At 44.3% G+C, this 27,619-nt stretch overlaps 1 protein-coding gene across 4 annotated transcripts in view; it reads right to left on the minus strand.

Moving 5' to 3' along the window:
- Nucleotides 1–15,624: 15,624 nt before the first annotated feature.
- Nucleotides 15,625–27,619, minus strand: part of LYPD8 (LY6/PLAUR domain containing 8) — a 37,172-nt gene continuing 25,177 nt past the window's right edge. For 2 of the 4 annotated variants that reach the window (XM_067732425.1, XM_067732424.1), the window contains exons 2-6: nucleotides 22,947–23,047; nucleotides 22,429–22,548; nucleotides 20,446–20,601; nucleotides 18,787–18,924; nucleotides 15,625–16,676 (exon numbers count right to left, since the gene is read on the minus strand). In XM_067732425.1, the coding sequence (XP_067588526.1) occupies nucleotides 16,438–16,676; nucleotides 18,787–18,924; nucleotides 20,446–20,601; nucleotides 22,429–22,548; nucleotides 22,947–23,001 (708 nt within the window). In that variant the 5' untranslated portion in view covers nucleotides 23,002–23,047 and the 3' untranslated portion in view covers nucleotides 15,625–16,437. Of the gene's footprint in view, nucleotides 16,677–17,824; nucleotides 17,997–18,786; nucleotides 18,925–20,445; nucleotides 20,602–22,428; nucleotides 22,549–22,946; nucleotides 24,077–27,619 lie in introns of those variants that run through there. The other 2 variants (XM_067732426.1, XM_067732427.1) reach the window with 2 other exon arrangements.

Here is a 27,619-nt window from a genome sequence, read left to right on the forward strand (position 1 = left end):
GTGCATCAATGGACAGTATCAAGAGAGTGAAAAGACAACCCACAGAATGGCAGAAAATATTTGTAAATCACATATCTGGTTAAGGATCTAATAGCTAGAATAAATAAAGAACTTTTACAACTGAACAACAAAAAGACAACACAATTTAAAAATGAGCAAAGGACTTGAACAGACATTTCTCTGAAGAAGATATATAAATAACCAACAAGCACATGAAAAAATGTTCAACAACACTAATCATTAGGTAAATGCAAATCAAAACAACAGGGAGATACTACTACATACCTAATACTTAGAATGACCACAATTTTTAAAAAAAAAGTGTTGGCAAGAATGTTGAAACATCATGTTTCAAGTGGGAATGTAAAATGGTGCAGTCACTGTGGAAAACAGTTTGGTGGTTCCTCAATAAGTTAAAAATAGAATTGCCATATGACCCAGAAATTCCCCGTGTGGGTATATACCGTAAAGAATTAAAAACAGGGGTTTGAACTTGTGCCTGATATGTGCATAATAACACTGCCATGATAGTCATAAGTGTTACTGAACCAAACTTGGGTCCACTCATCCACACATAGTTAAGCCAATCTACTGACAACGGCTTATGGTGAAGGAAAGTGCAGCATTAATTGTAAGGCACCAAACAAGTAGTCCGCACAGCTGATTCTCAAAAGACCTGAACTCCCCAATGGGTTTCAGGGAAGTTTTTGTTTTTTTTTTGGCTGCATTGGCTCCTAACTGCTGTGTGAGAGCCCTCCTCAGCTGTGGCAATTGGGGGCCACTCTTCATTACAGAGTTCAGGCTTCTCACCGCGGTGGCTTCTCTTGCTGTGGAGCATGGGCTTCAGTAGTTGCAGGCTTCTGTAGTTGTAGCTCACAGGCTCTAGAGCACAGGCTCAGCCGTTGTGGCGCACAGGCCTAGTTGCTCCATGGCATGTGGGATCTTCCCGGACCAGGGCTCAAACACGTGTCCCCTGCACTGGCAGGCAGACTCCCAACCACTGTGCCACCAGGGAAGCCCTCAGGGAAGCAGTTTTAAAGGCAAGGTGAGGGAGGGGAGTCTCAGGGTGTGTGATCAGCTTATTCACAATTCTCTGATTGGCTGATGGTGGGGTAACAGGGTGGTGTCACAGAGGTTAACATTATCAGGCTCCAGCCAGTCTGGGAGCTATGTGCTCATGGGCATCATGCAATTAACTTCTTCCATTTGGTGGGGGCTTTAGTATCTGAAAAACAAGTCAGGAATGTACATCAAATACTGTTATATATGTACTTCAGGGAGAAACTAAAGATTCTGCGACTCCCATATGGCTGATTTACTGTTTAGATTGTCACCAGTTCTCCTGGCCCAACTGCTATTTTTGTCACTACATATTCACATCCTTTCAATCTTTAATTCTTGAACCAGGCTTTGGTGACTAAAGGGAGGCTTTGGTGACTCAGGGGAGGCCTGGGAGATTTTCTACAAACGAGAGGAAGGCAGAGGATTTGGCGGGGGCAGGGGGGTGGTGGTCTGTCTCAGGAAAGCCTCTTAGGGTCCTGCTCGGTTACAAAAGGTGGCAAAAACTCAAATGTCTGTTAACAGAGGAATGGCTAGACAAAATATGTTATAACCAGACAATGGAATATTATTCAGCCATAAAAAAGAATGACACACAGGTACATGCTACGACATAGATGGATCTTGAAAACACTATGGTAAGTGAAAGAAATCAGATACAAAAGACCACATAGTAAATGATTCCATTTATATGAAATAGCCAGAATAGGCAACTCCATAGAGACAGAAGACAGATTTGTAGTTGCCAGGGGCTAGGGAAGGAGGAGAATGAGCAATGACTGCTTAATGAGTATGGGCTTTCTTTCTGGGGTGATGAAGGTATTCTGGAACTAGATAGTGGTGACAGTTGCACAACATTGTGAATGTACTTAATAGCACTGGCTACAATGGCTAATTTTTTAAAATTTGTTAATGCGGAGTTCTTGACTATAGGATTTTATCCATATATCTATTCCTACATTAGTTATAGAAAGAGAACTATAGTTTTCATTTAACTGATTAGGAAAACACAGTATTTCAAAAAATAGAAACAAATGACTCACATAATATGGGATGTTAAAAACACAAATATTCTAATTTCCCAAAGTTTACCTTTTGCTAAAAGATTATTAGAAATATTAATATTATAATAATTAAATTGACCATTATTGGCATTTATTTAATGTTTAGTAGCTTGTTAAGTTGTGCAGATTAGTGACCAATTGTGCATTATTTCATTTAATCCTCACAAATCCCCAATAATGTAGATTTTTAATTAATTGTATATCACAATCATCTTATGAAGATTGAATGAGATAAAATATGTACTGTACTTTTGTAAACTTAGAAGTGAAAGATATACTCCTGATATTATTATAAAATTTGTTTCTGCACCTATTAAATCAAAATGAAAAAAACAATTTAAAAACAAAGAAACAAAATTTCCTAGAAAAGTAGAAAAAGGACATGAATGGACAAAATATGTGAGATCTATATAAAATCTTAGTGGTCTTTAAACATTTGAAAAAATATTCATCCAACTCCATAATTAGAGAAATGCACATCAAAATACCACTGAGGGGCTTCCCTGGTGGCGCAGTGGTTGGAAGTCCGCCTGCTGATGCAGGGGACACGGGTTCGTGCCCCGGTCCGGGAGGATCCCACATGCCGTGGAGCGGCTGGGCCCATGAGCCATGGCCGCTGAGCCTGCGCGTCCGGAGCCTGTGCTCCGCAACGGGAGAGGCCACAGCAGTGAGAGGCCCACGTACCGCAAAAACAAACAAACAAACAAACAAAACATCACTGAGATACTATTTCTCACCTGTAGACTAGCAAACATTAAAATGTAAGACAACACATTCTTTGGTGAGGCCGTGGTGAAACATATCCCCTCATAAACTGCTGGTGAGGAGGCAGAATAACACAGCACTTCAAGAGCAGAATTCAGTAAACCTAACGAAACTATTATATGCAGTTACATTTCTTTGACTCACTTCCAGGAATCTACCCTGAAGATGTACCTCTAGCAATATAAAAATACATATGGACAAAGGTATTCATTGAAACATTGTGATTTCAAAATATTGGAACAACCTAAATGCCCATACAGCATGAAGAGGTTAAAAAGACACACTCTGGAATCCTGAGCACCCCTAGAACAGGATGGGAGACTCCATGAACAAGTGCAGAGCGATTTCCAGGATATATTGTGAGGTGAGAAAATCAAAGTTGCAGAAAAGTAATTTATAATAGGCTGCTCTGTGTGGGCTGCTCTTAACTGGTTGGTGTCTATGAATCCAAGATGACCAGATAGGGTGCCCTGGACAAAAGACAGGTCCAAGAGAGGCCTCAGTCCCCAAGGAGGTCCTTCACTGATGGGGACTGTGCCCCCTCCAAAGTGCAGACAGGCTTCTTCTGGAAGGGCACCCTGGGCCCTCAAGCAGAGCACAAACCCTCTGTAGCTCAGCCTGAACCATTTCCATGCTCCCGGGTGTGCTTGGGTCTCAAAAGGGGTGGTGTTTGGGTGGGGGGACAGAGAATCCTTTTGCCAAGAAGGTCTCTGACCCTCAGGAGGAAAATACATAATAAACAAGCAAACAAACAAATAAAAGCTTAATTCATCCAGATAAAACAGTAAATAATTTACAGAGAAACCATAGAAATTATTCATTTTAAGAAATGAAAAAGTTAAACTTTAGTTCTGTTCTGTGTCCAGTTCAGAGGGGAAGAAAGTGGAAGCAAGTGAGATGGGCTGGGGGAACACAAATTACACAGTGAACTCCAAGAAAAAAGGCAAAAAGTGAAACGAAGAGCTGAAGGCAGGAAGAAAGACAGCTGGGAGTATGCTCTTAGCCGACACCAGGACTGAGTGCCCCAGGGCAGGGACACTGGGTCTCAAGCCGGCCCCTCAGTTGAGGAAGAAGCTTGGCCTTGTCCAGGCTCCCAGGCCAGTGTGCTCACTTGAGACCTCAAGTTCTTCCAAGATCTCTGTTGCCCCTTCACACCCGCCTTGAAGCCTGAAGAGGATGATGCCTGAACCCAAGCCCTCACCGTGGATATAACGTTCTAAAGGGACACAGATGGGAAGGAATCTGAGGGATCCTGAAGCCAGGAGAGTCGACTTGCTCAGGAACCCAGCCACCCACACCCAGTCAGTAAGAAAGCAGTAAGCTCACCTTGGCTCTTCCTTGACTTTCGATTTTCGTGGTCAGGGAGAACTTGATCCGATCCCAGGACCTATGTAGATAGCTGTGTGTAAGGCATCTGGCCTTTGCAAGTCTCAGTCTGCTCAGCTGGACAAATAATACCCTACCTCCTGAAAATAAAGTGTGACACAAAGCCAGCTGCTCAGAGGGAGCTTTGACTTCGGTATCATCACCACTGTTACCATCCTTGTGGCTTCTGATATTGAGTTGATGCCAAATCACACAGAAGTGGGGTCTGGGCTTATTGGTGTGTCTCAGGGACCCTCGATCCCCTGATTTAGTCTTCATATCTACCTCTGTCACAGACTCTTGCTCGTTTTCTCACCTACCATCTGGTTCAACTTCCTCACAATCTCCACATCTAGGTAGCATCTCCAATAAGGTGTAAAGTGATGGTCATTACAATTAGTTCATGGGAAATAGGTGGCTCTTAGCACCAAGAGAGTGGCTGCATTTGAGACTGTGACAGTCCCTGGGGAAATATGGGCAGCAGGGGACCCTGCTTTCTCTGTGTCAGCCAAGCCCTGCCACCACTATTAATCTACATATGACTTCCACCTCTGAAGCCAGGGTCAGGGACCTACCTCCAGCTTCAGGGTTTATGTTCAAGGAAGTCCACCCACCTCATCCTTTTGGAATTGTGAATCACTACATTGTACACCTGTAACTTACATAATATTGTACATCAACTATACTTCAATAAAAAATAATAATGGAAAACCACTTCTGGGAATGATTCACTGTGAGACCCTGGCATCAGAGATCCAACTGGTCACTATTCCCTTTCCTGGGATGCTGTGCTTGACCTTACTTCTCTTGGTAACTTGGCTGATGGGAGCACTCTTTTGTTTGAACATTGTTGTTTTTTTTTATTGGAGCAAAATTCCTTTACAATATTTTGTTAGTTTCTGCTGTACAATGAAGTGAATCTGCTATATGTATACCTATATCCCCTCCCTCTTGGACATCACTCCCAACCCCAAATCCCACCCATCTAGTTGTCACAGAGCACTGAGCTGAGCTCCCTGTATACAGCAGGTTCCCACTACCTATCTATTTTACACATGGTAGTGTATTTATGTCAAAACTAATCTCCCAATTTGTCCCACTCTCCCCTTCCCCCTCTGTGTCCACATGTCTGTTCTCTACATCTACGTCTCTATTCCTGCCCTACAAATAGGTTCATCTGTACCATTTTTCTGGATTCCACATATATGTGTTAATATATGATATTTGTTTTTCTCTTTCTGGCTTACTTCACTCTGTATTACAGACTCTAGGTCCATCCACATCTCCACAAATGACCCAGTTTCGTTCCTTTTTATGACTGAGTAATATTCCATTGTATATATGTACCACATCTTCTTTACCCATTCATCTATTGTTGGACATTTAGGTTGTTTCCATGATCTGGCTATTGTAAATTGTGCTGCAATGAACATTGGGGTACATGTGTCCTTTTGAATTATGGTTTTCTCAGGGCATATGCCCAGGAGTGGGATAGCTGAGTCATATGATAGTTCTATTTTTACCTTTTTAAAGAACCTCCATACTGTTCTCCATAGTGGCTGTATCAATTTACATTCCCACCAACAGTGCAGAAGGGTTCCCTTTTCTCCATACCCTCTCCAGCATTTATTGTTTGTAGATTTTTTGATGATGGCCATTCTGACCGGTGTGAGGTGATACCTCATTGTAGTTTTGATTTACATTTCTCTAATAATTAGTGATGTTGAGTATATTTTCATGTGCCTCTTGGCCATCTGTATGTCTTCTTTGGTGAAATGTCTATTTAGATCTTCTGCCCATTTCTTAATTGGATTTTTTTTTTATATTGAGCTCCATGAGCTGTTTGTATAATTAGGAGATTAACCCTTTGTTTGTTGCTTAATTTGCAAATATTTTCTTCCACTCTGAGAGTTGTCTTCGCATCTTGTTTATAGTTTCCTCTGCTGTGCAAAAGCTTTTAAGTTTCATTAGGTCCCATTTGTCTATTTTTGTTTTTATTTTCATTACTCTAGGAGGTGGGTCAAAAAATAACTTATGGTGGTTTATGTCAAAGAGTGCTTTTTCCTATGTTTTCCTCTAAGAGTTTTATAGTTTCTGATCTTACATTTAGCTCTTAAATCCATTTTGAGTTTATTTTTGTGTATCATGTTAGAGAATGTTCTAATTTCATCCTTTTACATGTAGCTGTCCAGTTTTCCCAGCACCACTTATTGAAGAGGCTGTCTTTTCTCCATTGTATGTTCTTGCCTCCTTTGTCATAAATTAGGTGACCATATGTATGTGGGTTTATCTCTGGGATTTCCACCCTGTACCAGTGATCTGTATTTCTGTTTTTGTGCCAATACCATACAGTCTTGATTGCTGTAGCTTTGTAATATACTTTGAAGTCAGGGAGCCTGATTCCCCCAGCTCCATTTTCCTTTCTCAAGGTTGCTTTGGCTATTCGGGGTCTTTTGTGTTTCCATACAAACTGTAAAATTTTTGTTCTAATTCTATGAAGAATGCCATTGGTAGTTTGATAGGGATTGCATTGAATCTGTAGATTGCTTTGGATAGTGTAGTCATTTTTACAATATTGATTCTTCTAATCCAAGAACATGATAAATTTCTCCATCTGTTTATGTCACCTTTGATTTCTTTCATCAGTGTTTTATAATTTTTTGAGTACAAGTCTTTTGCCTACTAAAGTAGGTTTAGTCCTAAGTATTTTATTCTTTGTGTTGCAATGGTAAATGGGAGTGTTTCCATAATTTCTCTTTCAGATTTTTCATCATTAGTGTATAGGAATGCAAGAGATTTCTGTGCATTAATTTTGTATCCTGCAACTTTACCAAATTCATTGATTAGTTCTAGTAGTTTTCTGGTGACATTTTTAGGAATCTCTACGTATAGTATCATGTCATCTGCAAACAGTGACAGTTTTACTTCTTCTTTTCCAATTTGGATTCCTTTTATTTCTTTTTCTTCTCTGATTGCCGTGGCTGGAATTCCAAAACTATGTTGAATAATAGTGGTGAGAGTGGACATCCTTGTCTCATTCCTGATCTTAGAGGAAATGCTTTCAGTTTTTCACCATTGAGTATGATGTTTGCTGTGGGTTTGTCATATATGATCTTTATTATGTTGAGGTAGGTTCCCTCTATACCAATTTTCTGGAGAGTTTTTATCATAAATGGGTGTTGAATTTTGGCAAAAGCTTTTTCTGCATCTCTTGAGATGATCATATGTGTTTTTTTCCTTAATTTTTTAATATGGTGTATCACATCGATTGATTTGCATATATTAAAGAATCCTTGCATTCCTGGGATAAATCTCACTTGATCATGGTGTAAGATCCTTTTAATGTGTTGTTGGATTCTGTTTGCTAGTATTTTGCTGAGGATTTTTGCATCTATGTTCATCAGTGATATTAGCCTGTAATTTTCTTTTTTTGTGTGATGTCTTTGTCTGATTTGGTATCCAGGTGATGGTGGCTTCATAGAACGAATTTGGCAGTGTTCCTCCTCTCCAGTTTTTTGGAAGAGTTTGAGAAGGATAGGTGTTAATTCTCTAAACGTTTGATAGAATTTGCCTGTGAAGCCATCTTGTCCTGGACTTTTGTTTGTTGGATGATTTTTAATTACAGTTTCTGTTGCATTACTTGTGATAAGCCTTTTTATATTTTCTAATTCTTCCTGGTTCCATCTTGGAAAATTGTACCTTTTCAAGAATTTGTCCATTTTATTGGCATATAGTTGTTTTTAGTAGGCTCTTATAATCCTTTGTATTTCTGCGGTGTCAGTTGTTATTTCTCCTTTTTCATTTCTAATTTTATTGATCTGCGTCCTCTCTCTTTTATTCTTGATGAGTCTGGCTAAAGGTTTATCAATTTTGTTTATCTCCTCAAAGGACCAACTTTTAGATTTACTGAGTTTTGCTATTGTTTTCTTCATTTCTATTTCATTTATTTCTGCTCTGATCTTTATGATTTCTTTCCTTATACTCATTTTGGGTTTTCTTTGTTCTTCTTGTTCTAGTTGCTTTAGGTGTAAGGTTAGATTATTTATTTAAGTTTTTTCTTGTTTCTTGAGGTGAGATTGAACTGCTCTAAACTTCCCTCTTATAACTGTTTTTGCTGCATCCCCTAGGTTTTTGGTCATCTTGTTTTCATTGTCATTAGTTTCTATGTATTTTCTTTTTCTTCATTGATTTCTTTGGTGATCTCTTGGTTATTTAGTAGCACACTCTTTAGCCTCCATGTATTTGTGTTTTTTACAGGTTTTTTCCCTGTAATTGATTTCCAATTCATAGTGTTGTGGTCAGAAAAGATGCTTGATAGGATTTCAATTTTGTTAAATTTTCCGAGACCTTATTTGTGACCCAATATGTGATCTATACTGGAGAATGTTCCATGTGCACTTGAGAAGAAAGTGTATTCTGCCACTTTCAGGTGGAATGTCCTATAAATATAAATTAAATCTATCTGGTCTATTATGTCATTTAAAGCTTGTGTTTCCTTATTTATTTTCTGTTTGGATGATCTGACCATTGGTGTAAGTGGAGTGTTAAAGTCCCCTACTGTTATTGTGTTACTGTCAATTTCCCCTTTCATGGTTGTTAGCATTTGCCTTATGTGTTGAGGTGCTCCTACATTGGGTGCATAAATATTTACAATTGTTATATCTTCTTCTTGGATTGATCCATTGATCATTATGTAGTGTCCTTCCTTATCTCTTGTAACAGGCTTTATTTTAAAGTCTATTTTATCGGATACAAGTATTGCTACTCCAGCTTTCTTTTGATTTCCATTTGCATGTAATATCTTTTTCCATCCCTTCACTTTCAGTCTGTTTGTGTCCCTAGGTCTGAAGTGGGTCTCTTGTAGACAGCATATATATGGGTCTTGTTTTTTATCCATTCAGCCAGTCTGTGTCTTTTGCTTGGATCACTTAATCCGTTTACATTCAAGGTTATTATTGATATGTATGTTCCTATTACCATTTTCTTAATTGTTTTGGGTTTGCTTTTGTGGGTCTTTTTCTTCTCTTGTGTTTCATGCCTAGAGAAGTTCCTTTAGCATTTGTTGTAAATCTGGTTTGGAGGTGCTGAATTCTCTTAGTTTTTGCTTGTCTGAAAAGCTTTTGATTTCTCTGTCAAATCTGAATGAGATCCTTGCTGGGTATAATAATCTTGGTTGTAGGTTTTTCTCTTTCATCACTTTAAGTATATCCTGCTACTACCTTCTGATCTGCAGAGTTTCTGCTGAAAATCAGCTCAAAACCTCATTGGGATTCCTTTGTATGTTATATTTTGCTTTTCCTTTGCTGCTTTTAATATTTTTTCTTTGTATTTAATTTTTGTTAGTTTGATTAATATGTGTCTTGGTGTGTTTTTCCTAGGATTTATCCTGAATGGGACTCTGCACTTTCTGGAATTGCACACCTATTTCCTTTCCCATGTTAGGGAAGTTTTCCACTATAATCTCTTCAAATATTTTCTCAGACCCCTTCTTTTTCTCTTCTTCTTCTGGGACCCCTATAATTCAAATGTTGGTGTGTTTAGTGTTGTCCCAGAGGTCTCTGTTATTGTCTTCAATTCTTTTCATTCTTTTTTCTTTATTCTGCTCCTCGGCAGTTATTTCCACCATTCTGTCATCCAGCTCATGTATTCGTTCTTCTGTCTCAGTTATTCTGTTATTGATTCCTTCTAGTGTATTTTTCATTTCAGTTATTGTGTTGTTCATCTCTGTTTGTTTGTTCTTTAGTTCTTCTAGATCTTAGTTAAACTTTTCTTGTATTTTCTCAATCTGTGCCTCCATTCTGTTTCGGAGATTCTAGATCATCTTTACTATCATTACTCTGAATTCTTTTTCAGGTAGGTTGCCTATTTCCTCTTCATTTATTTGGTCTTGTAGGTTTTTACCTTGCTCCTTCATCTGTGACATAATTTTTGTCATCTCTTTTTTTTTTTTTTTTTTTTGGTGGGTGGGATTGTGTTCCTGTCTTGTTGGTTGTTTGGCCTGAGGTTTCCAGCACTGGAGTTTGTAGGCTGTTGGGTAGAGCTGGGTCTTGGTGCCAAGATGAGGACCTCCAGGAGACCTCACTCCAGTGAATATTCACTGGGCTCTGAGGTTCTCTGTTAGTCCAGTGGTTCAGACTCAGAGCTCCCACTGCAGTAGCTCTGGCCCAGCCCCAGGCTTGTAAGCCAAGATCCCACAAGGTGCACGGGGCAGCAAAAAAAAAAAAAGAAAAGGAGAACAATAACAAAAGTAAAAAATTAAATTAAATTAGAAAGCAAACATGTATGTTAGAAAGAATAAAACATATATATATATAGATAGATAGATAGATGAAACAACAACTGGAATGTAAAACAGAACCACAATAGTAAAAAAAGAAAAGAAAAAGAAAAAAAAAGCAGGGAAAAAGGCCTTGGCTGTGGGGGGTGGGGAGGCGGGGCTTAAGTAGGGGTAGGATTTAGGTGGTGGATGGGGCCTATGCTTAGGACCCACAGGGCCAGAAAAGGCCCTGAGGGGGTGGGGGTGGGGCTTAAGCTCAATGCAGCCAGAGGGAACCAGGTGTGCCTCTGGCCTTGGAGGGGAGAGGACCAGGTCCAGGAGCCCAGCAGGCTTCCCAGGGCCAAGTGGGTGGGGGAAATGCCCAAGGCACCTCCCCTGATCCCCTGACCCCACATGGTCCCTGCTGCCCACCTCTCCTCCTCTTACCCCCTCTTCCCTCTCTCCTACACCCTTAGGATCCCCACAGCTGAGGGGGCCTCAGAGGACAGAGGACCAGGCCCAGGAGCACAGCAGGCTTCCTGGGGTCTGAGTGGGTGGGGGAAACACCCTCTGCACCTCCCCTGATCCTCCAATCCCAGAGAGCCCCCCCCACCATCCGCCTCTCCTCTTCTTCCCCTGCCTCCCTCCTATGCCCCTAGGACCAGTGCGTCCTGGAAGGGGCCTCTGAGGGCGGAGGACCCGGCCCAGGAGCCCTGCAGGCTTCCTGGGGCCTGACTGGGCAGGGGAGATGCTAGGCACACTCCCCCATAATCCTCCAAGCCCCTGAGGGTCCCTCCAGGCATGGGAACGCCTCCCCCCTCTCAGCTACCCCTCAGGGGCGCTTGCTTGTCCTGTCCAGCCTCCACTTCTTCTCTCCCCTCACTCCCCCCTCATCCTACCCAGTTGCTTGGGGGTTACTACCATCTCCTTGGGTGTTGTGGTCCCTCACCAGTGTCCAGCAGGTGCCCTAGGTGTGGGGAGATGGGACCTCCACATCCTCCCCTGCCACCATCTTGACTCCACCCCTGATGGGAGCACTTTTGGGTACACCAGAATCCCTGGAATTACTTGATCCAAGTAGCTGGTCTCCCCAGCATAAGAGCAACAATGTCCTGAGCCCACTGCCCATCTTGCTTGGGTCCTCCCTTCTCTCAACCTTCCTCACTCCCATGCTCACATCTACAGTCACACTTGGATGCTTAAGGCCCCTGCAGAATATATCAAGACCAGCATTCTTCTCACAGTCCCCTGGGGCATATTCACTCATCCAGTTAAAAACAGATATTGAAAAGATTCATAGTGATTAGTGGTTTTAGCTTTGGTTCAGTTCATATTTCAGATCAAGAATTATTTGAAGATCTAGTTCAGATGGTAGTTCAACTGAGAGGTGTGTGAACAAAGAATATTGCCTGCCACTTCAGTTAACAAAGGATGTTGTGACCATAAAGCCATCAGCCACTGCACCCACCCTTCTCCCCATCCCCACCACGCCACCCCGCCATAGTGTATCCTGAGGGGAATTCAGGAGGGAGAAAAAGAGGATTCTGGCCTTAGATAGTTAAGGTGCATATCAAAGGGATAATTTCAGTGAGCCCAGACTGTTGCATCTTCCCATACGTAGAAAAGCAGTAAAATCATTAACTTGAGATGTCTGTTTTTTTGTGATTAGCAGCAATCTTTTGATGTCCCACTACACAGTTTTATTTCAGCAAAAACTCCAATATATCTTGGCTCTTCCCTGTCGACTGAAAAAAATGCACAACGTGAGAGTTGTGAGTTAAGTTTTACTGGGCCCAAAATGAGGACTATAGCCCAGGAGACAGCATTTCATATAGCTCTGAGGAGCTGCTCCCAAGAGGTGGGGGGAAGGTCAATATATATGTGATTTTGGTGAAGGGGAAGCATGTGCAATCAAGCACATAGTTTTTTCAGAAGCTTTCTGCTGGTCCCATGAAGGTCACTGCTGGTGACAAGGAGCAGACGTCACCATGAAGGATTTTAGTGCTTTTCTGGTTATGAGGAGATACAAGAATTGGGCTCATAAAATCGTCTCTTGAAAATATCTAACTCTCTGAAGACTTGTTCTGCCAGCTTTTCCAGAGTACAGAGGGCCTCATTCCTGATCTCTACACTGAACTCCTTTCAGGGTATGTTGAAGGTCAGCAGCTGCAGCAGCTCATAATTTGATCCTTGTAAAGGTAGATGGCAAGTGCTAATTTGTAGGTGATCCCTTATCTCTTTGGAACAGTCCCTCAGAGAGATCTGACAGGCTGTATCCCAGGCTTAAGTCCTCAGTAAGTCTGCCCAATAAAACATAATTCTCAGCTTTTAGGTTGTGCATTTTCTTTCAGTTGACAGTTGCTATATCCAGTCCACAAAAAAGAGAACCCCACACCCTCCTTCTGTCTTCCTGGCCCAGGAAATGAGTGGGGTGGGGAGAGGAGGACAGGGTGGAAGGGCTTGGAACCTAGTGGAAACAGTCCCCTGACCTCCCTCTTCCATGGCGGGGGAGTTGTTGCTGGGAAGAACTGACCTCCCCAGAGCCTATGTTGCCCATAGCCTTGTGTCCAGGTGGTGCCAAATAGCAGCTCAGCTCAATGGAATATGAGCAGAAGAGCTGCCTGTCACTTCCAGGTTGGGACAGTGGAGATGCAGGTGGGAACCTGGGGCTGGAGTAGAGTGGATTCCAAGGAGAGTGGGGGACCTTGGGGGTCTGAGGGGAGAGGGCTTCTATATCTTGACTGGAGGAGTGGTTACATGGGCACATTTGTCAAAACTCATTAGTTGGTACACGTACATTTTATTGTATGTAAATCATACAATATATGAATGAAGCTAATTCTAAAAAAAATAAAATAACCTGGGCAAAAGAGCTTTACCAACTGTAAAGAGCTGTGAAAATCAGTGATTCATGATTTGTCCAACTGTACAATGTGAGTATAGAATTCTGTGGACCTCCTCAGATACAGGGTTTATGCTGGAGCCCAGGCTGGGACTAAGGAAGAATTGGCAGCAAAGGGCTTTATCTGGGTGGGAAGTCCTAGACCCTGCCCAGAAGACAGGAATCCAGAGTTAAGTGTGGACAGCCAAGGAAAGGAATGTAGACATTGAGCAGGAGTGGTGCTCTGCCCTGGTCCCTACTCTGGGTGAGGAGGCAGGAGCCAACAGTGCAAACAGAAGTGCATAGAATGGTGTGAATTACTCTCAATTACAGCAGCAGGACAGAGCATTTGCCCTGGGCATGTCCCTACTACTTCTCCATTTAAACTCCCTCCCTGTACTGTCTTTCTGCTGTCTTTCTACCTGCACCCTACAGTCTGAGAACCTCCCAGGATGGAAAACCAATCCTACTCCTACTTCTGTGCTTACCTCTGCCGTGGCCCTTTTCAGCCCTCGGTCTAAAGCCCAAGTCTTTCCAATGTGTGGAACCTCCTGGGATCTAGCCCTGCTCACCTTCCAGCTGCCTTCCCAGTCCTCAGCCCTGATTTCCATTCCTGTGTGACTCTTTGCAGTTCCCCCAAAGTACCACTTCTTCTCATCGAGCCTGAGCGGGGGAACTTCCAGGAGGTTCTAAGAACAGGTCAGCTCTGGTGGTGCCCTTGGCTGCCTGGAGTCAGCAGCCACGTGAAGATGTAAGCAAGCTGTGCTGTGGCCTGTGCAGTCATGGTGGCAGCAGCCATAGAGATCTGGGGAGGGGATGAAAAGGGAGAGGGAATCCTGAGACACAGAAGCAGCTATAACTTTGGTGAGGTCAGCATGGTCTGAGGGAAGTGGGCCAGGGCTGCACTCTTCACTCTTTCTGGTAGTCCACCCTCTCCCTAGAGGATGGGGAGAGCTGCTTTCAAACTGGAGTCATCTGCATAGACCAGTATTTACTCCTTGACAAGGGGAACTATGTTGGCAGCTCTTACAACCGCAGGCATCAGGCATTATCACTATCTCTCTAGTAGTAGTGGGAAACTGAGGCACAGAGAGATGACATCTGTTGCCCAAAGTTCCAGGCCTGGAATTTGAAGCTATGCCTCTGGATCTAGAGGCCATGCCCCTTACCACCAAGCCATACTGGCTCTGATCCTGGCACCTTGATCCTGCAAGGTGCATGTGGATAAACTACTTCCTCCCAGGCCATGTAATTGAGGCCTGGCCCCTGGGGCATGCTGCATGGTCCTCTAGACTCTCTGCATGTCAGCAAGCTGGATGCAGAACCATTAACTAAGAGCCCAAGAATCCCAGAGGATGGGAGAACCGTGGAATAGAAGGAGTCTGGCCCCTTCCTCACTCTCAGAGGGGAGCTGCCCAGGACAGCTGCCCAGTCAGGAACATCTATATGGGTTTAAATAACTGAGAAATCAACTTTCCTTGTATTAAACCCCGATGTTTTTGGGTTTTTTTTTACTAAGATCTATTTGTTACAGCAGCACACCTTAGCTTATTTTTAGTTGCAAAGGAGAAAAACAGTAACTCTATAGTGGAGAAACCTGGCAGATATGACCTTAACCAAGCAATCAAGATTAACATCACCAGTTGATATGACATATCAACATCATGTAACTCCTGATAAGATGCACTGGGGCTCTGTACCCATGTTCCATTTCATGCAAGGCTACAAGACACATCATTTCTGTGGGATTCTTGCCAAAAAGATATAGCCTCAATCTTACCCTAAGAAAACTTCAGACAAGCTCAAATTTCTGAAAAACTGGTCAATAAAATAAATACTCCAGAACTGTCACAGAGTGTGGGAGACTGAGGAGACATAACAACTAAATGCAAAGAATTGGATCCTGGACCAGAGAAAGGACATTAGTGAAAACTGGCAAAAGTCAAATGAGGTCTATTAGTTAGCAGTATGGTTTCAACGCTAACTTCCTGGTTTTAGTAATTGCAGTGTGGTTATGTAACATGTGAATGTAAGAGGAAGGTGGGTGAGGGGGTACTAGAACTCTCTGAACTATTTTTGAAACTCTTTGAGAAATCTAAAATTATTTCAAAATAAAAAAACTAAAATAAATAAATGAAAATGAATGTGGTGATGAGCTACCATCAGATGGCCTTTCTGTTGGCTTTGGTCTTAATCTTCATCAGCAAGCCTGGACAATAAAGACCCACACTGGGTTACACCTTTAAAAGTTTTTATTACAGAAAACCCCATTCTTCCAAGTCCAGCTCAAGGCCCCCCTTATTTACTAAAACTGGGCTTCTGTGCATATTGGATTGAATGGTTTTCTTGCTCCCTGGGTATCTGCTGTGGAGTTGAGGACTCTGCCTTTGATTGTAGTTCTCTGAGAGGAGGGGCTGGGCCTCTGTAGCCATGTTCCATTCTGCACAAGGCTTAGAGACACCTAGTCAGCAGGGCACTGACAGCATTATGCCCCTGCCTGGGAGGTTAGGCAGGGGAATCTGACAATTTTCAGCAACCCCTGTGCACCCACTTTGGGTCTGGTGGTGACAGTGTCCTAGACAATGTCACTGTGGGCCCGAGACTACAGCCAGTTCAATTGCTGAAGAGCCAAATATCAGTGCTGGGGTCAACACAGGGCATTATGGCTGCCCCCCCACCCCGAGTGTGAGGATGGGGACAGTGGCATGTTGATCCCCAGAAGTGCAGGGCTGTAAGCAAAAGATGCCAGCAAGGTGGAAGGGTCTGCTTCTCAGAAGCAAATTAGACAGGGATCAGGGAGGTCCTGAGAGCCCACACACAAAGGTGCAAAGATTTCAAAGGCAAGTAACTGGGAAGTGGTGCTGGACAGTGGCTTGAAGGAAGCCCAGCCCAGAACATATCAGCACAGATTTGGTCATTGAATGAATCAATGCTTTAATAATAAGGAATAATGTGGCTATCACAGGGCATTACCTGGAAGGCTGTGACTGCTACTGCTACTCACTGAGCAGTTAAACAGGGGACGGGAGGGTTTGAGGGTGCAGATCTCAGAGCAGCAACCTCAGCAGGAGAAGGCTGCCAAGGGTCAAGGGTGTGAAGAAGACTTTAGAGCCAGTGTCACTGGTGGAGCTTGGAGGAGTGGGAGTGGGTGTTGAGGAGGCATCGGAGCTGTTTTCACACTCAAACTTTAGGAAAGTGACTCCTCCAACCGTCCGATTTCCAGTAGCCAGGAACTCACAGGTGGAGTTGCTGACATTGGAGCAGCCTTTCAGCACGAGCTTCATCTCTGTGAATTCAAAAGAGACAGTAAGGACTTCACAGCCCCTTCGCCCTTCCTCCCCAGTCTTCTCAATGACCTGCAAGAGCTGAAACAGGTCTGCTCCTGACACAGGAGCTTGGAAGAAGGAGCCCAGGATCAAGAACACCAAATGGTAATAGCAGAGTGGCTGTGGAGGTGAGGGCCTAGATACCCTTTCCAAATCAGTCCTGGAGGAAACCGAGGCTCCTGGAGGTGGATGCGAACCTGAGCCCACGGGTTAGGACCAGAGCTGAACCTGAGACTGAACTCTTCAGTGTTTTCCTGAGTAGCTGGCAGGTGGTGAAATCCAGGGACAGGCTCAGACCCTCCGTAGTCCTCTGCTCTCAATCCAGGAGGGAGTCAGCATTTCAGACCTGCTCCTGGCCTCCCCTCTTCTAGGCTCTGCTTTCCATCCCCACTCCTCTCTGGACCTGAGTTCTCTCTGCCTGAGTTTTCCCTGAGAAGAGGGAAAAACAGCCAGAGGGGATGCAGAGAGACCCCTGTGTCTTAACTCTAAATCTGTGTTGTGATGTGTTTAACCCCGTTTTAAGGTGCAGGTCCTAGGAAAAGACAAGGGAATTTGCAAAGAAGATGTGATTGTGATTGCAGCTACCTTTTACTGAGTACTTACTATGTGCCAGTATTGCTCTGTAGGCTGCAAGTCAAACAGCCCTGGAGGAGAGGCAGCTCACAGGGGAGGAAGGGGCTGGAGGAGGTGACTGGCTACTTGTTAGAGGCAGGGCTGCAATTTGAGTTCAAGACTGACTCCATACGTGCTCTGAGAAGGAGGGGGAAGCCTCCACATCCCAGTAAAGAAAGTAATTCGTTGCTGCTTTAGAGCAAATATCAGTGCTGGAGGTTGAATTAGAGTGTGTTAGGAAGATGTGTTTGCCTGGCACATGGCTACAGTATTTTTTTTTTAGCATCTTTATTGGAGTATAATTGCTCTACAATGGTGTGTTAGTTTCTGCTTTATAACAAAGTGAATCGGCTATACATATACATATATCCCCATATCCCTTCCCTCTTGTGTTTCCCTGCCACCCTCCCTATCCCACCCCTCTAGGTGGACAAAAAGCACCAAGCAGATCTCCCTGTGTCATACAGCTTGGGCAAAAACAAAAACAAAATCCTACATTTATGATGGCTTTGATCTGGCTTTCAGATTAAGTCAAAGGTGGCGCAGTGGTTGAGAGTCCGCCTGCCGATGCAGGGGACACGGGTTTGTGCTCCGGTCCGGGAAGATCCCACGTGCTGCGGAGCGGCTGGGCCCGTGGGCCGTGGTCGCTGGCCCTGTGCGTCCGGAGCCTGTGCTCCGCAACGGGAGAGGCCACAACAGTGAGAGGCCCATGTACCGCAAAAAAAAAAAAAAAAAAAATTCTTTTTTATTTATTGGTTTTATATTGTATGATGGTTAATTTGTATCTCATAATGGTTAATATCAAATTACTTTTGTAGAAAAGAACAGTTGGTTGGTTTTTTTTTGAGAGAAATCATCAGTATTGTTTATTTTCAAGTTTACAATGACTTTTTTTTAAGTATGAAATGCTGTATTGGTTGTACACCACCACCACAGGGGAATAGATCATGGCTAAAATGTTAAATAGATTTTTTTTTATTTTGTTGTTGTTGTTGTTCTTTTTTCAATTAGTTGGATATTAAAGCCCCGTTTGACTCTTCCTTCCAGGTGACCCAAGCTGTCATAATCCAATACCTCTCAGTGACATGCAGAGAAGGGAAGTATACATATAAAAGGAAATAAAAGTCAGACCCACCCATACCTACAGAACAGCTCACCCTAGTAAAGAAATAAATGTCAGGAGTGACATGATGCCCTTAAACGAGCCTGGCTTGATTACAAGCCATAAGAGAACAGGGTTCAAGAGACCGACAGCCCAGGAGGAATGAACTCTGGACTGAGGTGGCAGAAATAGCAACCAGCTCAAAGCTACATTAACAGCCTCACTATCTCAAAGGCATCCTGACCTTATTCCCTCTTCTTACTAACCTCCTCCAGGCCTTTTTTGTTAATCCAGAATTTATGATCCAAGGCATGACATGTTTTAAACTCAAGTCCCATAAAAAGGAAATGACATACCATTCTTAAATTCTGCGATTAGACTGACACATCTTTCTTCTTTATAACATTTCCGGGTTGTCTCATTACAGGAAGTTTCACTAGATCCATAACATGCAGAGCACCCTGTGTTGCTGGACACCTCTTCCTGTGGGGGATCTGGGTAGAGTAAGAGTCATTAACTCAGAACAGTGTTATCACAAATATCACGGTACTGCCTTGGGTGGAAGGGGAAAGGCAGACAAAGACGCTAGCCAGAGAGACCTCTCAGGGTCTCTCTGCATGCTCAGGAATCTCAGATCCTGCCATAAAAATACCAGTCATCCCATCCCATGTCCCACCAAAATATTTACAGCACACAACCTCACAGACCTGCCCTTACAGGCCATCCAGTCTTCAAGAACTGTGGTCAGTGAGGGTGTTGGGATGAGGAGGGAAAGGTAAGATTCTGAGCTAAAACCAACCTATAGCTAACGTCAACGGTAGCCAGCTATTCTGAACATTAGCCAACAGGTGTGTGACTATTACTAAATCTAGCTCCGAACAAACGAACACAGGCCATTATTTAACAACGTGACTTGGATAAAAAAAAAAAATTACATTGAGACTCAGCTCTGCTATTAATGAACCATGCTCTATGACTATGGCCACATTTTCTCCTCTTCAAAAGGAAGGCTTTTTTCCCTGGTGGCGCAGTGGTTGAGAGTCCGCCTGCCGATGCAGGGGACGCGGGTTCGTGCCCCGGTCCGGGAAGATCCCACATGCCGCGGAGCGGCTAGGCCCGTGAGCCATGGCCGCTGAGCCTGCGCGTCCGGAGCCTGTGCTCCGCAACGGGAGAGGCCACAACAGTGAGAGGCCCGCGTACCGCAAAAAAAAAAGAAGGCTTTGATCTAAGCCAACAGTTCTCAAATGGTGGTCCAGGGACTCCTGGGGATCCCTGAGACCCTTTCAGGGAGTCCACTAGGTCAAAATCATTTTCATGATAATACTAAGATGTTCTTTGCTTCTTTTACTCTCTTTCTCTCATGAAAATACAATGGAGTTTTCCAGAGGCTACATGACATGTGAGATTGCAACACACTAAGAGAACAAGCAAATCTGAGAACCCAGCTGTATTCTATTAAACCAGAAATTAAGGAGCTTTGAGAAAACATGGAGCAATGCTATTCTTCCCACTAAATATTTTTTGTTTTGGAAAATAGTTATTTCTATGTAAAAACAAATGTTATTAATGGTAACATGTAATGAGTTTTATTATTTTTTAGTGAACTAATAAATATTTTTAAAATTTCTTAGCCTTATTTTTAATACAGTTAATATTGATAGATATAGTCCACAGAAACAAACGTTATTTGGAGTCCTCAATAATTTTTAAGACGTAGGGTCTTGAAAGAGGTCCTGAGGCCACACAATTTGAAAGCTACTAATGAGCATCTAGTAACCTCCCACACATCTCGGAGCGCTGTGATTTCTGTCTTTACTGAGAAAGGGGAAAGCATGGTAGTAGCGCTGGTTTTCCTCATTTGTTTCTCAAGTAGTTGTTGTACGTCAGCAGTTAATGTTACCCAAATATTCACTGAAGTGCCTAGACTTAAGATGTCCACCCAAGAGTGAGAACCATAGGTAGCGCAGGAAGGGACGGAGCAGGGAGGACAGAGGAAGGATGTGGCCAGCACCCACCTATGGTGTCGTTGGTGTCATTGCACGCCTTTCCTTGGCAACACTGGCTTGCAAAATGGAAGGTTTCATTAGCAGATACGTGGACTGTGAAGGTCTCAGCCACGCTGCAATTATCCGCAGAGCAGGCCTTATCCTCATACCATGTGATGTTTTCTCCTACACAAAGGCAAACACAGACTGTCAGTCCTGGGTACAGAGCGTTCAGGGAGGGCAAAGGTCCTGAAGAGCAACTGCTTTAGGCAAGGGCAGAAAACACACCCTCAGCTCAATGCAGTTTGGGGGACACTGGAGAGGGTTTCCTGCAAAAAGAAAAATCCTTCTCCGTGAGGTAGTTCCTTTGTTTAGCAAGAGATTATCAGAGAAGCAGCTTAAATTCCAGGTGAAAGGCTGATGGGGAGCTTAGAAGTAGGTGGTTCAGGTTGACACACCCAGAACCCACTGAACAGTCTTAGCATCTAAATATAGACAAGTAGATGTGATGGGTCTTATGTGCAACACGATGTTGAACCTGAAGTCAATCAAGCTTCTAGACCAGAGCTATCGAATATGGTAGCCCGAGCTCTATGTGGCCACCTACAAATCAGTCCTCAGTCACACTAACCATATTTCAAGTGACCAATAGCTACATGTGGCTACCACATAGGACAGCATTGACATAGACATTAACATCACTGAAGCAAGTTGTACTGAACAGCATGAGTGCAGTTTACAGGAAAGACCAGGAGTAGGGGAACAAGTGAAATGACATTACAAAGAAGCAATCAAACACAGCCAGAATATAAGACAGCTACAGGATAAATGGCCCCATTTCTCCAACAAATCAATGGGATTGAGCAAAGAAAGTGGTATTAGTTATTATTAAACAAATTAGACACAATAGACCTAACAGCAAAATGCAATGTGAGGATTTTGTTTGGATCCAGATTCCAATGCATCTACTAGAATACATCTTTGAAACACTTGGAACATTTTTAAGGTGGCCTGGGTATTACAAGAAATTTTTAAATTATAGCTAATTTTCTTAGGTGTGATAATTGTATTGTAGTTACATAAAAAGGGGAAAAAAGTTCTTATCAGAGATGAATAGTGAAGTGTTTATAGGGGAAATAACATGCTATCTAGGGTTGCTTTAAAATATTATGGGGAGAGGGTAAATTAGGAGTTTGGGATTAAAATATACACACTACTGTATATAAAATAAATAACCAACAAGAACCTACTGTATAGCACAGGGAACATACTCAATATCTTGTAATAACCTATAATGGAAAAGAATCCATTTTCCTAAAGTGGAAAAGAATTCATATATATGTGTGTCTGTGTGTGAATCACTTTGCTGTACACCTGAAACTAACACAACATTGTAAATCAACTATATTTCAATAAAAATTTTAAAAATAAAAATAAAATACTATGGGGAAAAAATAGCAAAATGTTCATTGTTGACACAGGATGGTGGTTACACGGGAGTTCATTATAGTCTTCTACCTGCTTCTGTGTGTGTTTGAAATGTCCATAATAAAAAGTTTAAAATAAGTCAAAATGCTCTGAGAGAGAGGTAACAATCACGCCAGCAGAACACCCTAGAAGGAAGTCTGAGGGAAAATATGTTGAATCTGGAACAGGAAGGAACACCGAGAAGAGGGAAAGGGGGGCAGAAAATGGAAAAATGAAAACACCTAGAGCAAATTGCCTGCTTTGTAATTTAGCTAAGAGCTGCCCCTGCTTCTCACGTTCACTAATACAGGTCTAGCATGAAGTCTGAGTCAGGTGCCGCAATTCCAAGGAGCCACAGGGCTTGTCTGCTTGCTTGGCTCTACCACTGTTACTGACTCCTGCATGCTGCTCCTCCTGAGAGGCGCCTTCATGAGCCCCTCTCTCCTTGCACAGCCCAGCCTTAGCCTTGCTTTCCTGGCCAACCCCTCCAGCACCTGCCCTGTGCAAGTTTCAGAAATGGGAATGATGAGCATCCCCCAGGCTCACCTAGAGAAAAGTTCGTCAAGAAAGTGGTACAGCTGATACTGGCATTTGCGGGACACTCAATGGCATTTCCGTCAAAACAGGGGTCTGTCAACGAATTACACTGCACACAACTCAAGGATTCTGGGAAGACAAGATATTCGGTATCGTCAACATTCAGGAGACATCTATAGAGTGTGCTCTGGCCAAAGCACTGCACTCACCTCAGGGTAAAAGAATAGCCAGGATGGCATCCCTTCCCTCTGGGGTCCCCCAAACTTTAAGCTGTGAGGTGGAGCCACCCCCATTAAGTTTATCCCCACTGTCCACCATTCCCCAGTGGGAAGACCCAACCTTGACCCACAGCACTGAGTGGTACCACAGGGGGCAGTGTGCACAGAGAGGTCTCATAGCCTCCAACTGCCCACACCTTGACATGAGAGGTCACGTGAGGGGATCCCAGGGCGCCAAGAGTGAGAAGACCGTGGTGAGGTGGAAAGAGGGGTCTTCATTCCAAAAGGGGGCCATGTGGTTTCCCTCACCTACAGCTGCAACCGTGAGCATGACGATGATACCAGCAAAGAGGAAGCCCTTCATGGTGCTGGACGTATGTCGTTGAGGATGAGGACTGTGGCCGCGGAGCCTTAAGCCAGAAGAGACACAAAGAGGGCAGTCTGGGGAATCAGAAGGCTGCTGGGGAGTGATAGTCCCTAGGATTGCAATCAAACTTCAACAGACCCAGCCCATCCTTGTGACAGAAGGAATCAGCATCCTCAGCGGGGAGCACCGAGCCAAGATGTAGATTCCACCCTGCCCTTATACCCACAAAAGTCGGGTTTTCCCAATCCTAGATGCCTGCAAAGGCATCCACACACAAGTACAAAACACAGCCCAGGGCATTTCCTACAGAGCCACTATGGGTACAAAATGGGCAGAAAGATGACTGCCAACCCCACTGAGGATGGGAGACCAAGAAGAACGCTGGGCTCTCATGTCCCAGAGCATAATGTCCATCCTGTAGGTGGTATCTTGCCACATTCACATAATGCATAGGAGCTCTGTCTCTGCCATCGCCACTCCAACGAGCAGGCACATACTGAGCACTTACTCTTGTTCCAAGCACTTATGTGCATTGATTCATGTAATTCCTCCACCCAGCAGGCAGGTACTATTTTTAGCATCACCTTATTTCAAAGGGGAAATCAAGCCCCAGAGAGGTTAAGTAAAGCACTCAGAGTCAAGGTTGCACTCCTGGGGGGGGTTAGAGCTGGATTTGGCCCAGGCCTCTAACCACACTGACTCTAACACACATGACCCCCAAAGCCCCGGACCTGGACATGCTCAACCTACAGAGCTCAATCAGAAGCCCCAGCACACTTCTGACTGGTCTGTCATCAATCTCTCTGCACATGAAAGTCATCTAATAGCTAAGGTTTAGCTGTATTTATTAAGATCCTGGGAGTTGGGGGTTAGCAGATGTACACTCTTATATATAGGATGGATAGACAACAAGGTCCTACTGAATAGCACAGGGAACTATATTCAATATCCTGTGATAAATCATAATGGAAAAGAATATTTTTTAACATCTTTATTGGAGTATAATTGCTTTACAGTGGTGTGTTAGTTTCTGCTTCATAACAAAGTGAATCAGCTATACATATACATACATCCCCATATCTCCTCCCTCTTGCGTCTCCCTCCCACCCTCCCTATCCCACCCCTCTAGGAGGTCACACAGCACGGAGCTGATCTCCCTGTGCTATGCGGCTGCTTCCTACTAGCTATCTATTTTACATTTGGTAGTATGTATAAGTCCATGCCAGCTGGGACAAAGTGAAAAGAATATTTTTTAAAAAAGAATGTCTATATGTGTATAACTGAGTCACTTTGCTATGCAGCAGAGAGTGGCACAACATTGTAAATCAACTATACTTCAATTAAAAAAAAAGATCCTGAATCAGAGCTCCTAGAATTTTAATTTGCCCGTGTATCAAAAAGCATGGAAGGGAAATGTCTGGCTCTGCACTGAGCCCTTAATTCATCGTTAGCTCATTTATACTATGAATAGTAACCAGGAGCTACCTGTGGCTACTTACCTTTGGATTCATTGAAGGAATAAAAAGGAAAGGTACTGTTTCTCAGTCACCAGCCATGTTCCAGTGCTCAGTGGCCACATGTGGCTGGTGGCTGCTGTATTGGTCAGTGCAAGTATGGAACAAGTCCCAGGGCACAGTGCTGCTGTAAAGATTTTTGCCCACTCCACAGCTGAGAAAACTGCAGACGGAGGGATAATGGAAGCTGCCCAAGCTCACCCAGCTTGTAAGATGAAAAGTGGGACTCCATTCAGGGTCCTTCCAGGTCCAAAGCCGAGTTGTACCATAATAGCTGCCACTTACTAAGGAGCAACTGACTTTCATTAGGAGCCACCGCCTGCATCTCACCTCACCACACCACATACACATGCTCCCCCACATACACACCACACCACACACACACATACATACACTCCACACCCATACATACACACACCACACACACACACACACACACACACACACACACACACACACACTATGATCCCCTAGTTAACTGATTAAGAGTCGGTGAAAAGAAAGAGACATTAGCCCCAATGGAGGGAGACAGACAGCCCATCAATTATCTAATGACCCCAATAGTTAGAGATCCTGGGAGAAAAATTAAGTATGTTTGGTTTGAAGCTTGTGGCAGATGTTCTGTGCATTGCACCCTGCATCCCCCAGTGCCCAGTCACCACTCCAGGCCCAGAACCCCAGTAGAGAGAGAGGTTCAGGGGTTGGGCCTCCTGGGAAGGGCCTCTCAAGCCTTGTAGGTGTAAAGGAAGAGGAGATGGGAGGGCAAGAAAGGAGGGGAAAGAGTCCACAGCAGCCACATCAGTTAAGTGCACACATCACCTCAGCCCTGCGGTATAGACCTGATGATTCGCCTCATTTTCAGAGGGAAATAATGGAAGCCCAGAGAGGTCAGGACCCTACCCAGGGACATGTAGCAGAAGAGGCAGATCTTGGAGGTGGTGGGACTCAGGGCCCTGTGCACCACCTCTGCAGAAGAGAGGAGCCAGTGAGCTGGGGGTCAGGGCAGGGGCCCCATAGGGAAAATGAGACCAAGTACATCTGTACACCCCTTTGCAAAGTCCTTCCTATTCATCCTATTGTTGGACATTTTTAGCTGTCTGAAAGGCTCTTACCTCAATTGTTCTCATCTTACACAGAGGAGCAAGAGCTCACAGAAGCTGTGAGAAGGACGCAGCACCACACACACACACACACACACACACACGCACACACACAGAGCAAACCCCAGCACCTCTCCACTCCAGCCTTCCCCTTCCCGGGCACTGCTGGAGGAGCAAGAGAATGCCAGGAGAATGCCCTGGACCCCAGCCAGCGCTGAATGCCCTTCCCCTGCTTTCAGCTTCTCCCAGGCTGGGTCCTGTCTCACAGCCCAGCCCCAGTCCCTTACCTTCTCTGTCTGGCCCAGAGATTGCCCCGAAGAAGGTGGATCCTGGCAGAAGGTTGGAGAAGGTGTGTGAGGGCCCTTATATAGCAGGTGGCTGCACAGTCAGAAAGCACGGCTGCCTACAGGGAGGGGCTTCTGGGCCAGACTGGGCCCTGCCCAACCCTAGGGACATAGGTGGCTTAATCCTAGGCAGCGATGATGTTGGTCAACTCTCTGAAGCCTCCAGGAATTGGGAGAAACTTTGGTCAAGACCTGCCTTTGGCAAAATGTGCAAGAGAGCAAGGTGTGTCCCTGGCACTGTCTCATGTTGGCTGTCACCCACCAGATGGATTCTATGACCGGTTAATGTGTCACAAGCATCCCCTTATCCCAACCTGGTAAAGCTCTCACCTTGATTAGCCCATTTACAGCTGAGGAAACCAAGGCACGTAAGAGAAACATAACAGATTTGCCCAAGGTTACACAGCTGGGACAGGGTCAGAACTCAGAATCAGGTTACATGGGGTTTGTGTGGCTCGGGAAAGGGTCTCAGGTACCCTTGGGAAAGTGTTTGAACTTCACTAAGTCTCAGGGTCCTACAGACAAGACGAGGATAAACTCACTGGGTAAACTTACAGGGTAGAGGGACCACAAAGTCCCTGCCTGCAGGATGCCCTATGCACCTCAGTGAGGGGCCTACAGCTACAGCTGCTGCAGCTTCCAACACCCCAGGCAGTTTGTCTGGCAGTGCTGTCTGGGCAGCCACTGTTGGTGAGAGCTCAGGTCAGCCCAGGATTCTCCCAGCCCCGCCCTCACATTGTGCTGTGTGTGCTCCTGGCTTTGAATGTGGATTTGAGTTCCCTTCTCTCCTGCTGTTCCTGCCACTTCAGATATTCACACTCACTCACACACACGCAGGCACATGCACACACTCATACACACTCTCACACACACACACACACACGGGATGGGTGGGGGACTGAGGATTCAGGGGTTGGGGGTACGCATCACACCAACATCTCCAGCCTACAATTAAACCTTAGAGATCCCTGCTCTTGAAGATACTCCTTGTTCATTGCTGTTCACTCTGTGCTGGTCTGTGGCTCAGCTCTCCCTCTTTCCCCAAACTCATGCATTTATTCAATATTTTTGGAGGACCCACCATGCATCAGGCCCACTCCAGGCATTTGGGAGGTATTTGAGCAAAGAGACAGAGACTTTGCCTTCCTGGAGTGTAGTCTAGAGGGGGAGACATGACATAAACAAAGCGATAAATAAGCAAATTACAGGGTAGATTAGAATGCGGTGACTGCTCTGGCAAAGAGACAGAGAAGAGCAAAGGTGAGGGATCAACCATACTGGGGGAAAAGGGGGCACATGATTCAATTTTAAATAGAGAGGTCTGCATTGGTCTCATGGAGAAGGCAAAATTTGGGTCATTTCTACAAGCAGAGCCTCTGGCCATCTCTTGTTTTCTCCTTTCTTCCTCTTCTGTCATCAGTCTGACTACAACAGCAATTTCCAAAACAAAGGTAGCTCTCTCCCTAACAGAATCCTATTCAATCTTCACCATAGCCAGCTGGCAGGGCCCAGTGGGGGAAGTGAGAGCAGGAGCAGCCAATGGGATGTGGGTGGGGGAGGGTCTGAGGATAGAGGAGTTGAAGAGCCCACATACGCTGCCTTTGAGATAACAGCCCTGGGTGTGTGTGGAGGGGGGTGGGGTGGGGGGGTGTTGTGC

Source organism: Pseudorca crassidens, chromosome 3 (genome assembly GCF_039906515.1).
Source record: "Pseudorca crassidens isolate mPseCra1 chromosome 3, mPseCra1.hap1, whole genome shotgun sequence".
Taxonomy (NCBI): domain Eukaryota; kingdom Metazoa; phylum Chordata; class Mammalia; order Artiodactyla; family Delphinidae; genus Pseudorca; species Pseudorca crassidens.